At 39.8% G+C, this 13,386-nt stretch overlaps 3 gene segments (V, D, J or C); 2 read left to right on the top strand and 1 right to left on the bottom strand.

Moving 5' to 3' along the window:
* Window positions 1-3,499: 3,499 nt before the first annotated feature.
* On the bottom strand, window positions 3,500-5,092 carry LOC133014985 (immunoglobulin lambda constant 1-like). The segment is given in 3 exon segments: window positions 3,500-3,822; window positions 4,605-4,683; window positions 5,081-5,092. Coding segments are annotated over 3 exon segments (414 nt in total).
* A 156-nt stretch (window positions 5,093-5,248) lies between these two features.
* On the top strand, window positions 5,249-5,755 carry LOC133014987 (Ig kappa chain V region 3381-like). The segment is given in 2 exon segments: window positions 5,249-5,339; window positions 5,433-5,755. Coding segments are annotated over 2 exon segments (375 nt in total).
* A 6,803-nt stretch (window positions 5,756-12,558) lies between these two features.
* On the top strand, window positions 12,559-13,030 carry LOC133014988 (immunoglobulin lambda variable 3-25-like). The segment is given in 2 exon segments: window positions 12,559-12,614; window positions 12,708-13,030. Coding segments are annotated over 2 exon segments (375 nt in total).
* The last annotated feature ends 356 nt before the right edge of the window (window positions 13,031-13,386 follow it).

The following is a 13,386-nucleotide window of genomic DNA, read 5'->3' on the forward strand; positions in this document are numbered from 1 at the left end:
AAAGACATATGGACTGAAACATATAATTGTATTAAATGTCTTAAATTCTACATATTTTTTTTTATACTGTCATCCTCTTTGTATATACTGTTTATGATTAAATTATGAATAAACATTATTATTATATATATTTATATATAAATAATATAATAAATATATTATTTAGACATTCAATAGTCTTTATTTATATCTAAATAGACCTTATTGATAATTAAAAAGCAATCAGACTGTCTATATCTTCATATAGACAGTCTATCTAACGAAGGTCTCTTTAGGCCTCATGATGCATTCTTCAGCTTTTTTTATTCACATTGTTTTATCTTTATTAGCAGAGGCAGTTTGCTCAGTTTTATGGAATTGACATGTTACACTTTATTTTATTTTTTTACAGAGTATTCAAATGAGCCTGATACTCGTAAACTTCACTGTCACATTTAGTCTGATTGATATTCAGAATATTTTCTCAGAGGTTGAGAATACTTAAATAAAACAGAGGGCTGGGGTCACTGAGGTCAGATGACATGAACTTACTTTCTTCTTTCCCTTATGTCAGAGCTGCATGAAATGACTGATGTACATGGTGATGACAAGTTGAACAAGGATAGAAAACAAAATCAGCCTCACACCATGATGGAGTTATTGATGATGGTGAGCTGCCAGCAGAGGGCAGTGTGCAGCTACTTAGAGACATGAAGGGATATTCCTGAAGGAGAGAGTTACTCCCAGATTAGGTTCAGTTGCAGTTGCATTTAGTTGAGGAAACAAAATCATGTGGTTACATTTTGGTACATTTCTTGGTTTGGGATGAAATAGTCCATCAACAACAATCACATTCAATGGTTTTCTGGTAAAAAGCCTTGAAGACAAACTTCTCCCATGTGTGCAGACCAGAACTTTTCAAAGTCAGACACGGAAGTGAAAGTTCCTTCATGTGATGTCAACATGTTCTCACTCATCGTCACCTCTTCCTCTCAGTTTCATAAAGACAGGTGCACTCAAATGTATTTTGCATGAATTTTATGCATCGCTGCTCCTCAGAGTTAAAGTCACACAGAGTCTGAACGTAAGATGAGCCTGAGGTGGTGGTGGTGGGGGGCCTTAAACTGAACTTTATTACTTCATTATCATTTACGTGGATGCACAGATCTGCACTTTTGTAATTTTGATGATAAAATATTTGTTGACATTTTTGTGACTTCAAAACTTTGAGAGAAAAAAGTTGATTATACTTTGTTATGAATAAATATGTCAAAATAAAGCTTGACATCATTTGAAAGCTGTAAAACAAACAGGATGCTACAAAAGAATTAAAACAAAATGTTTTGAAAATTCTATTGTACGTTTACTCACTCTGTAATTCAAGGGGAATGAAATACACATATTTGCATCAATGAAAGTGACACAATTTGAATCCAGATGCTGACGACCCTCAATTCTGCTTCTTCATATTTAGTGTAAATCCAAACAGCAACGCTCCTGAGTTTGTGTCCCACGTCATCTACAGTCCGCTCAGAGCAGAGAAATCATTTCCATAGAGAGGAGGCTTTGCATCGTCAGCTGATCCTCCACTGAACTGAGAAGCTTTATAGTCCTGTGACTCCAACTCTGCAGGACTCAGACCTGTCAGTCCACCACAACCACCATGACTCTCATCACCCTCCTCATCTGGACGCTGGCCTGCTGCAGCTTCACAGGTTCAGTCACTCTGCAACATTTCAGACGTGATGCGCTGCCTGTTCTCTCTCTTCACCTCCGCTGATTAATATATGATTTGTGTTTTTGTGCAGGATGTAGCGGCCAGATGACTGTGACTCAGCCTCCATTTGTGACATTTACTCCAGAATCCACTGTCACGCTGACCTGTAACACCAACCCCAGTGTTCATGGCAATAATCATTTGTCCTGGTACCAGCAGAAACCTGGACAGGCTCCTAAGCTTCTTATATACTATATATCAACTCTTAATACAGGAACTCCCTCTCGATTCAGTGGCAGTGGCTCTGGTTCTAGCTTCACCTTAACCATCAGCGGTGTTCAGGCTGAAGATTTTGGAGATTATTACTGTGTCGGTTATCATAGCAGTAATGTGTTCACACAGTGATTTTGAGCCGTACAAAAACCTCCCTCAGTTTGAATGAAGTGAAACTGGTCTGCTGCAGCTGCACAGAGAATAACTGGTCCAGTGAAAACAACACAAGTCTTCAAGCAGAGTGAGAATGAAGCTAAACACAACTGAAACAAACTCACAGTTTTAAATGTTCAGAATTGTCCAAACAAAGCCCCATGAAACCAACTTTTAGTTGAAACGTAAAACGTCTTAATGTATGTGTCACATGAGGTGGGGCTGGGATGGGTAAACTTAAACTTTAAAACTCCACTATCATTTACGTGGAAGCACAGGTCTGCACTTTTTTAATATAGATGATATTATATTTTTTGAAAGATTGTAATGATGTGGTTCATGTGTTTCTTTGTAGTGGGGTGTTTGGGTCAATGTAGGATCCCCAGGTCCCTTTTGCCGGAGGCCCCTGAAGTCCCTTGAAACGCCCCTGGAGTCCCACAAATGAGTTTTCATTGTGATTCTCTGGCGGAGCAGTGAACGCTGCGTTGACCGGCCCAGTTGCACGTGTTGTAAACGGAGCTGTATCATAAAAAAACCTGCCTCAACTAGTTGCTCTACATATTGAGTTCTAACAGAAAACTACAATAAACACAGAGAATATATACGATGTATTATAAAACACATTGAGCTTATACAACCAGCACATCCTGCGAGGTTAAAACAAGAATAATCTGAAACAATTGTGGTTATTTATCAATTTCATTTGATAACAAATCGTTGCCAGATATTTATTTATCAACTTTGCTGTCATTTAGATTCTGTTACACTTAATCAAATAGTGATATGATGATTATAATAATCACACGTTCAAAAGTGTATTACCGTTAAGCACTCACACATCAGAACACGGATGGAACAGAATATCTAATTAACACTTATGCTCAATGTGCAATTTCCCTTTAATTTCTGAAGTTTGATAATAAACTTTGACTTTTGTCACTTAGTGACAATAATATGAATTATGAGGAAAGTCCTACAAACTACTAATGTGATACTTTTGTGATTTTCCTCATTTTGTTCAACGTTCATCTCAGGGGTCAGAAACATGGTTTTCATGCAAATCCACACAAGATAAATTACTGTCTAAGTAGAGGTTAAACAGAGATTTACATTAATATAATTTGCCGCTGAAAAAAATAACACAGAAGCATATGTTAGTGATGATATATTTTATTTTAGTAAAGTAAAAATAGAAATGTGAAAACAAATGACATGAGAACTTGAAATATTTATTCTTGTTTCAAAAGTAGAACAATACAGCATTGGACTGTCATAATGAGTTGAAGAAAAGACGTGAAGACATGCAGAGCTGCAGTAGAACACATGTAAATCAAACGGACCCACAGTAGAGCACAATGACTCCACCCGGTCGTCTCTCTACTCCGAGCAGAGGTCAGGGTCCAGGGTTTGAGCGACAGGGCTCTGTCCGTTCAGACTGGCCTCACAGCTCACTGAGCCCGCCTTCCTCCACTGCTCTGCAGGGAGGCTCATGGTGCTGCTCCAGCTGTAGTGGCCGGTTGCCCCCAGGACCCCCGGGCTGTGAGACACCCCTGAGGACCAACCGTTGCACCCCACCTTCCAGCCCAGGCTCCAGGCTGAGGGGAAGCCCCCGCTGGCCATACACACCAGAGTGGCACTGCCCTGCTCCAGCTCTTCACTGGAGGGGGGGAGGAGGGTCAGGGTGGGCCGCACCACACCCACTGGAGGAGAGAGAGGGGAGAAAAGACAAAGGGATGAGGATGAAGTAAATTACATACAGGTAATTTCTCGTATGTTATCAGATGAAACAGGAGAACTTCTACTGTTGAACATCATTCACTCAGTGTCAGACCATCAGCCGCAGGGTTCAAGTGTCAATGTGGCTGAGAAGGTTCACTGATAATGATTCTTGATGATTATTGAGGACGTCTTCACGTCTGTTTCTCAACGTGTGACAGTGAAGAACTCGTCCCTGAGATGATTTTCTTCTGTTTAAACTCACAGAGCTGAAACACTGGTGTGAAAACAGTTCAAACCTTTGTCGTCTGTTTCTTTCACTTCCTCTTCACCACATGAAGCGTGAACACAAAGCTGAGCTGCATCTACTGATAAAATCCTGTTTGTGTTTAACATCAGATTTTTCTGCCAAAATATGTTTGATCAAATCAAAGTAAACATTTTTAAACAGTTTTTATGATTTAGTTTGAATCTTGAGCAAATTCTATTTTAAAACATTTTAAACATGTGAATAAAAATCATAATTTTACATGAAAATAGATGAAACAATTGCTTTAGTATGTTTCTATAAAGGCATTAATCTACATTAATTCATTACAAACATTAAATATTGATCTGCATTTTTTTTGCTCAGAATATGAGATAACCTCAGATTGATAAAAATTCAACAAAATTATCAGCTAGTCAATCTCTGAACTTGATCAAATTATTTTTCATTATTTGATACAAGTTATAAATGCACAAAGTAAAAATCTCTGGTACTTACAGTCGTTGTTGAGTTTGGTTCCTCCACCGAAAGTGTACCACAGTGATACAGACTCATTAGGTGCTCGTACAAAAACCTCCTGCACCGTGAACAACAGTCTGTCCACTGAAGAGTCACTTTTTTCTGGTAAAACTAAAAAATGAACACTGAATATTTATATTGAGCTAATGTGGCTTGAAATTTCATCAAGATTTAATAATTAAAAAATAACTATATTTGTTAACATTTTTGTTACTTCTGAATATTAATAGAGAAAAACTTGATTTACCTTTGTCATGAATTATTATTTCCAAAAAATAGATTGACATAATTTGAAAGCTGTACAACAAACAAGATGCTTCAAAAGAATTAAAACAAAATGTTTTAAAAATTAAATTGTACGTATACTGACTCTGTAATTGCAGGGCAATGAAATAAACATATTTGCATCAATGAAAGTGACACAATTTGAATCCAGATGCTGACGACCCTCAAACCTGCTTCTTCATATTTAGTGTAAATCCAAACAGCAACGCTCCTGAGTTTGTGTCCCACGTCACCTTCAGTTCGCTCAGAGCAGAGGAATCATTTCCATAGAGAGGAGGCTTTGCATCGTCAGCTGATCCTCCACTGAACTGAGAAGCTTTATAGTCCTGTGACTCCAACTCTGCAGGACTCAGACCCGTCAGTCCACCACAACCACCATGACTCTCATCACCCTCCTCATCTGGACGCTGGCCTGCTGCAGCTTCACAGGTTCAGTCACTCAGCAACATTTCAGACGTGATGCGTTGCCTGTTCTCTCTCTTCACCTCCGCTGATTAATGTATGATTTGTGTTTGTGTGCAGGATGCAGCGGCCAGATTACTGTGACTCAGCCTCCAGTCGTGACATTTACTCCAGGATCCACTGTCACTCTGACCTGTAAAACCAACCCCAGTGTTACTCACACTTATTATTTGTCCTGGTACCAGCAGAAACCTGGACAGGCTCCCAAGCTTCTTATATACCATACAACAACTCTAAATTCAGGATTTCCCTCTCGATTCAGTGCCAGTGGCTCTGGATCTAGCTTCACCTTAACCATCAGCGGTGTTCAGGCTGAAGATGTTGGAGATTATTACTGTCAGAGCTTCCATGTAGTAAACGGAGCATATGTGTTCACACAGTGATTTAGAGCCGTACAAAAACCTCCCTCAGTTTGACTGAAGTGAAACTGGTCTGCTGCAGCTGCACAGAGAATAACTGGTCCAGTGAACACAACACAAGTCTTCAAGCAGAGCGACAATGAAGCTAAACACAACTGAAACAAACTCAAAGTTTAAAATGTTCAGAGATCTCCAAACAAAGCCCCATGAAACCAACTTTGTCATTTTAGATTTTGAGTTGAAGACTAGAACGTCTAAATGTGTGTGCAAGATGAGCCTGAGCTTAAAATGTATTACTTCACTATCATTTACGTGAATGCACAGGTCTGCACTTTTTAAATTTTGATGATATAATATTTGTTTGAAGATTGTAGTGATGTGCTTCATGTGTTTCTTTGTAGGGGGGTGTTTGGGTCAATGTAGGCTCCACAGGCCCCTTTTGCCTGAGGCCCCTAAAGTCCCTTGAAACGCCCCTGGAGTCCCACAAATGAGTTTTCCTGGTGATTCTCTGGCGGAGCAGTGAACGCTGCGTTGACCGGCCCAGTTGCACGTGTTGTAAACAGAGCTGTATCGTAAAAAACCTGCCTCAACTAGTTTCTCTACAGAATGAGTTCTAACAGAAAACTACAATAAACACAGAGAATATATATGATGTATTTTAAAACACATTGAGCTCATACAACCAGCCAGGGGTGGACTGGGACAAAAATTCAGCCCTGGCATTGTCTGTCCAGACCAGCCCACTACATTATCAGCGGACACCACATAGAAGTCCACAAATCTCGCGGCGTCTTCTCTCATGCATACTACTGTTACCACCTAGCTCAAAGATGGCAACAAGAAGGGAGGCCACACACAAACCTCTCAAGCCAAAAGTTAATTTATTTAACTCCAAATCAAGATAGCTCTTATTTATTATTTATTATTAAAATGACAAATTATGAATTACTACATCCATAATGATTATAAATGATTAACAATGAAAATGTGTGATAATATTAAATATTTCTCACCTTATCAGTGGAGCAGCTTTTTAAGCAGCTCACTCTTCTCTGCAAGTCTGTCTATCACCAAGTCAGAGTCCAAGGCCATGAGAATGTCTTTCTCTGTGGCCATCAACATAAATGCCTCCAATTTGTCAGGTGAGAGGGTGCTTCTGAGCAGTGGTGTATACTTGAAAGCCATACTTGAGTAAAAGTACAGATATCTTACCTGAAAGTGACTTCGGTAAAAGTAAAAGTCACCCGTCAGAAAATGACTTGAGTAAAAGTCTTAAAGTAGCTCATATTAAAAGTACTTAAGTATCAAAAGTATCTGGTGTTGAAATGTACTTAAGTATCAAAAGTAAAAGTACTAAAATTAAAAATGCAAAGTGCTTTTTATAGTAGGCCTATACAGACACAAAACAACCCAAAATGTTTCTCCTCAAGATTTATCTCAACTGACTGAAAAATTACAACAACAATATGCATATAATGTATAATTAATGTATAATTTTACCAATTTTGAACCCTAGATGCTGAGGTTCAAATAGTAATGGACCAGTGCATCTAGAGACAACAAATAATTAACTATAAACAAGTGCCTCTTCTGCCCAAGAACATTAATAAACCACAGTGTAACCACTAAAACATTCTGTAAATATCACTAAACATGGACATCTCATCAGTAGCAAGAGTGATACACAATGCCCCTTATGATAACTCAGCAAAGGGAAACCAGATCTAGGCACACAAAATAAGACACTATCTCTTATCCTATTCTAGAGGAAGTAAAAGTCGTAACAAGATTTCTGAAGGTGAACCTGCGGAGGGATAGACCACCCCCCCCCCCCCCCGACGGCAAACACGCCACCGGGACCTGCACATCTCAGGAGGGAGGGGGCAGCGAGTGAGACAGAGAGAGAGAGGGAGGTGCGCCGTGGGTAGAGGCGTGCGACGCCAACCTCCGCTGCTCAAGTAACGAGCCAGTTTGGAGAATGTATTGAAAATTGAAAATGCGCGCTCACATGTCTGCCTCCACTCGCTCATCATTGTCGAGCCCTCCTCGCTCGTCTCCCGGCGCACCTGCTGCTGCTGGGCTGGTGAACCCGGCACCACATAGGTCCGTCAGTTTGGCACATTTAGCAGCCTCCACCTCCAGAGACTTCAGCTTTTTTCCCGATGCTTTTTTTACTCTTATTATCCATTTTAAGTTTCTGTCTCAGCAGCAGCCCGTCCCGCGACTCCCCCCGCCAATGCCATGAGGTCCCGCCCCTCCCTGGTTTGTGTTGTGATTGACAGCACTGTCAGGGCTCTCTGAGCCTGTCAGCCCATGATTGATTGACAATGACAAACAATAGACCAATAATATGTGTCGATGCTGGCAACACACTGCTAGCCCTCTGTAGCCAATTGGCCGGCCCAATTGGAGGGAATTTAGAGAGGAAGAAGAGAAAAAAAAAAAAACCAACAACATAGCGGACCAGACCGGCCCACATTGGGTCAACGGCCCACCGGGACGATGCCCGGTATGCCAGATGGCCAGTCCACCCCTGCAACCAGCACATCCTGCAAGATTAAAACCAGAATAATCATAAACAATTGTGGTTATTTATCAATTTCATTTGATGACTTATTGTTGCCAGATATTTATTTATCAACTTTAATTGCCATTTAGATTCTGTTACACTTCATCAAATAGTGATATGATTATTATTATAATCAAACATTCAAAAGTGTATTACCATTAAGCACTCACACATCAGAACATGGATGGAACAGAATATCTTCTTAACTCTGATGCTAAATGTGTAATTTCCCTTTAATTTGTCACGTTTCATTTTAAACTTTTACTTCAGTCACTTATTGATAATATTATGAATTATGAGCAAAGTCCTACAAATTTCTAATGTGATACTTTTGTGATTTTCATCATTTTGTTCAATTTTCAACTCTGAAGTCAGGAACATGGTTTTCATGCAGATCCACACAAGATAAATTGCTGTCTAAGTAGAAGTAAAACACAAATTTACATTAATATCTTTTGCGGCAGAAAAAAATTAACACAGAGGCAGATGTTAGTGATGATACATTTTATTTTAGCAAAGGAAAAATAGAAATGTGAAAAACAAATGACATGAAAACATGATATATTTATTCTTGTTTAAAAAGTAGCACAATACAGCATTTGACTGTCATAATGAGTTGAAGAAAATACATGAAGACATGCTGATTGTCTATAGATTCTACATATTTTATATAGACTGTCAACCTATATAACCTGTATCCTTAAATAGTAATCAGACTGTATGTATATCTCGATATATACTGCACATATATTTGCATTTATAATCAATAGACTGAGTTTACATCTGTATATACCTTCTATGTCATTATATAGTAATCACACTGTCTATATCTTTACATAAACTACATGAAGTGCTGTGCAAAGTTTTAGGCATGTGTGAAAAAATGCTGTAAGCTAAGAATGCTTTGAAAAATGGAAGTGTTTACAGTTTATTTTCATCAATTAACAAAAGTGAGCGAACAACAGAAAAATCTAAATCAAATCAATATTTGGTGTTACTACCCTTTGCCTTCAAACCAGCATCAGTTATTATAGGTTCACTTGCACAAAGTCAGGGATTTTGTAGGATTATAGTCAGGTGTATGATCAACCAATTATACCAAACAGGTGCTAATGATCATCAATTTCAAATGTAGGTTGAAACATAGTCATTAACTGAAACAGAAACAGCTGTGTAGGAGGCTTTAAACTGGGTGAGGAACAAACTCTGCTTCCAATGTGAGGTTGTGAAAGATAGTTTGATGTCACAGGTTATATGGTAAATGGATTTGTATTTATATAGCGCTTTTCTAGTCTGATGAAGACCACTCAAAGCGCTTTACAGTACAGTTTCACATTCACCCATTCACACACACATTCATACATTGCATCTACTTGCAGCACTTTGTTATTCTATGGGGGGCTATTGAGGGTTCAGCATCTTGCCCAAGGACACTTCGGCATGCAGATGGTTCAGACTGGGGATCGAACCGCCGACCTTCAGGTTGGAGGACGACCACTCTACCCCTCAGCCACAGCCGCCCTTAAGATTAAGAACTATCTTCTGCGTAAAGAAGAACAAGAAGTCCTGGAAGTGATGGTATGGCCCCCACAGAGCCCTGATCTCAACATCATCGAGTCTGTCTGGGATTACATGAAGAGACAGAAGGATTTGAGGAAGCCTACACCCACAGAACATCTGTGGTTAGTTCTCCAAGATGTTTGGAACAACAAACCAGCTGAGTTCCTTCAAAAACTGTGTGCAAGTCTACCTAGACGAATTGATGCTGTTTTGAAGGCAAAGGGTGGTCACACCAAATATTGATTTGATTTAGATTTCTCTTCTGTTCATTCACTGCATTTTGTTAATTGACGAAAACAAACTGTTAATACTTTATAGCATTTTTTCTCACCTGCCTAAAACTTTTGCACAGTACTGTATATTATGAAATAAATCAATTATTTAGACAATCAAAAGTCTGTATTTAAATCTATATAGACCTTATATATCATTATATAGTAATCAGACTGTCTATACCTTCATATAGACAGTCTATCTAACTAAGGTCTCTTTAGGCCTCATGATGCATTTTGCAGCTCTTTTAATTCACATCGTTTTATCTTTATTAGCAGATGAAGTTTGCTCAGTTTTTATTGATTTGACATGTTACATTATTTTTTTTCACAAAGTATTCGAATGAGCCTAAAACTCGTAAACTTCACTGTTACATTTAATCTGATTGATACTCAGAGTAATTTCTCAGAGGGTGAGAGTACTTAAATAAAACAGAGGCCTGGGGTTACTGAGGTCAAATGATGCGTACTTACTTACTTTTTCCCTAATATCAGAGCTGCATGAAATGACTGATGTACATGATGATGAAAAGGTTGAACAAGGACAAAAACTTGAGACACAACTCCGTGTTAGACCCCAGCCAGATTGCTATAAACCTGGGTGTGACACTCGGCAGCCAACTCTCCCTTACGGCCAACATTACTGCAACAACACGTTCCTGTAGATTCATGCTGCACAACATCAGGAGAATACGTTCCCTTCTCACTCAGAAGGCAGCACAGGTTCTAATTCAGGCTCTGGTCATCTCACCTCTAGATTATTGCAACTCCCTCCTGGCAGGTCTACCTGCTAGTGCCATCCGACCTCTGCAGCTCATCCAGAATGCAGCAGCTCGACTGGTCTTTAACCTAAATTGACTCACACTGCTCCCCTCCTCCGCTCCCTTCACTGGTTACCAGTGGCTGCGAGTTCGTTTCAAAACATTAGTACTTGCGTACCGTGCTGCGAACGGATCGGGTCCAGTCTCCATCCAGGACATGGTCAAACGTTACACCCCAGCCCGTTCACTCTGCTCTGCATCTGCCAATCGGCTCGTTGCTCCCTCACTTCGATCTAAACACTCAACAACATCACGACTGTTTGCTGTCCTGGATCCTAAATGGTGAAATGAGTTCCCCATTGACATCAGGACAGAAAGTCTACACATCCTCCGCCTCAAACTAAAAACACACCTCTTCCGACTATTCCTTGAATGAAAGTTTAAACAAGCACATGAGTAGCACTTAAATGGCACTTAATTATATCACTTTGTAGTTTGGCTTTCTTGAAGAAATTCTACTTTCTTGATTCTTGTTGTTCTGGGTTTGTACCCTCATGGTTGAATGCACTTATTGTAAGTCGCTTTGGATAAAAGCGTCAGCTAAATGAAATGTAATGTAAAACCAAATCAGCCTCACACCATGATGGAGTTATTGATGATGGTGAACTGCCAGCAGAGGGCAGTGTGCATCTACTTAGAGACATGAAGGGATATTCCTGAGGGAGAGAGTTACTCCCAGAGCAGCTTCCTGGCTTCAGTGTTCAGTCACAGTTGGATTTAGTTGAGGAAACAAAATCACGTGGTCAGACTTTGATATATTTCTTGGTTTGGGATGAAATAGTCCATTAACAACATTCACATTCAAAGGTTTTCTGGTAAAAAGCCTTGAAGACAAACTTCTCCCATGTGTGCAGACCAGAACTTTTCAAAGTCAGACACGGAAGTGAAAGTTCCTTCATGTGATGTCCACATGTTCTCACTCAGCGTCACCTCTTCCTCTCAGTTTCATAAAGACAGGTGCACTCAAATGTATTTTGCATGAATTTTATGCATCGCTGCTCCTCAGAGTTAAAGTCACACAGAGTCTGAACGTAAGATGAGCCTGAGGTGGTGGTGGTGGGGGGCCTTAAACTGAACTTTATTACTTCATTATCATTTACGTGGATGCAGAGGTCTGCACTTTTGTAATTTTGATGATAAAATATTTGTTGACATTTTTGTGACTTCAAAACTTTGAGAGAAAAAAGTTGATTATACTTTGTTATGAATAAATATGTCAAAATAAAGCTTGACATCATTTGAAAGCTGTAAAACAAACAGGATGCTACATAATATTTAAAACAAAATGTTTTGAAAATTCTATTGTACGTTTACTCACTCTGTAATTCAAGGGAATGAAATACACATATTTGCATCAATGAAAGTGACACAATTTGAATCCAGATGTTGACGACCCTCAACTCTGCTTCTTCATATTTAGTGTAAATCCAAACAGCAACGCTCCTGAGTTTGTGTCCCACGTCACCTTCAGTCCGCTCAGAGCAGAGGAATCATTTCCATAGAGAGGAGGCTTTGCATCGTCAGCTGATCCTCCACTGAACTGAGAAGCTTTATAGTCCTGTGACTCCAACTCTGCAGGACTCAGACCCGTCAGTCCACCACAACCACCATGACTCTCATCAACCTCCTCATCTGGACGCTGGCCTGCTGCAGCTTCACAGGTTCAGTCACTCAGCAACATTTCAGACGTGATGCTATGCCTGTTCTCTCTCTTCACCTCCGCTGATTAATGTATGATTTGTGTTTGTGTGCAGGATGCAGCGGCCAGATGACTGTGACTCAGCCTCCAGTCGTGACATTTACTCCAGGATCCACTGTCATGCTGACCTGTAACACCAACCCCAAAGTTCAGAGTTGTGGTTCTGGTGATTGTGTATCCTGGTACCAGCAGAAACCTGGACAGGCTCCCAAGCTTCTTATATACTATGTATCAACTCTATATTCAGGAACTTCCTCTCGATTCAGTGGCAGTAGCTCTGGTTCTAGGTACACCTTAACCATCAGCGGTGTTAAGGCAGAAGATGTTGGAGATTATTACTGTCAGAGTTATCCTAGCACTGGAGTGTTCACACAGTGATTTAGAGCCATACAAAAACCTCCCTAAGTTTGACTCAAGTGAAACTGGTCTGCTGCAGCTGCACAGAGAATAACTGGTCCAGTGAACACAACACAAGTCTTCAAGCAGAGCGACAATGAGGCTTAACACAAAAGAAACAAACTCACAGTTTTAAATGTTTAGAAATATCCAAACAAACCCAATGAAACCAACTTTTTTCATTTTAGATTTTTAGCTGAAGACTAGAAACTCTGTATGTGTGTTTGAAGATTGTAGTGATATTGTTCATGTGTTTCTTTATAGGGGGGTGTTTGGGTCAATGTAGGCTCCCCAGGTCCCTTTTGCCTGAGGCTCCTAAAGTCCCTTGAAACGCCCCT

This window comes from Limanda limanda, chromosome 12 (assembly GCF_963576545.1).
Source record: "Limanda limanda chromosome 12, fLimLim1.1, whole genome shotgun sequence".
NCBI lineage: Eukaryota > Metazoa > Chordata > Actinopteri > Pleuronectiformes > Pleuronectidae > Limanda > Limanda limanda.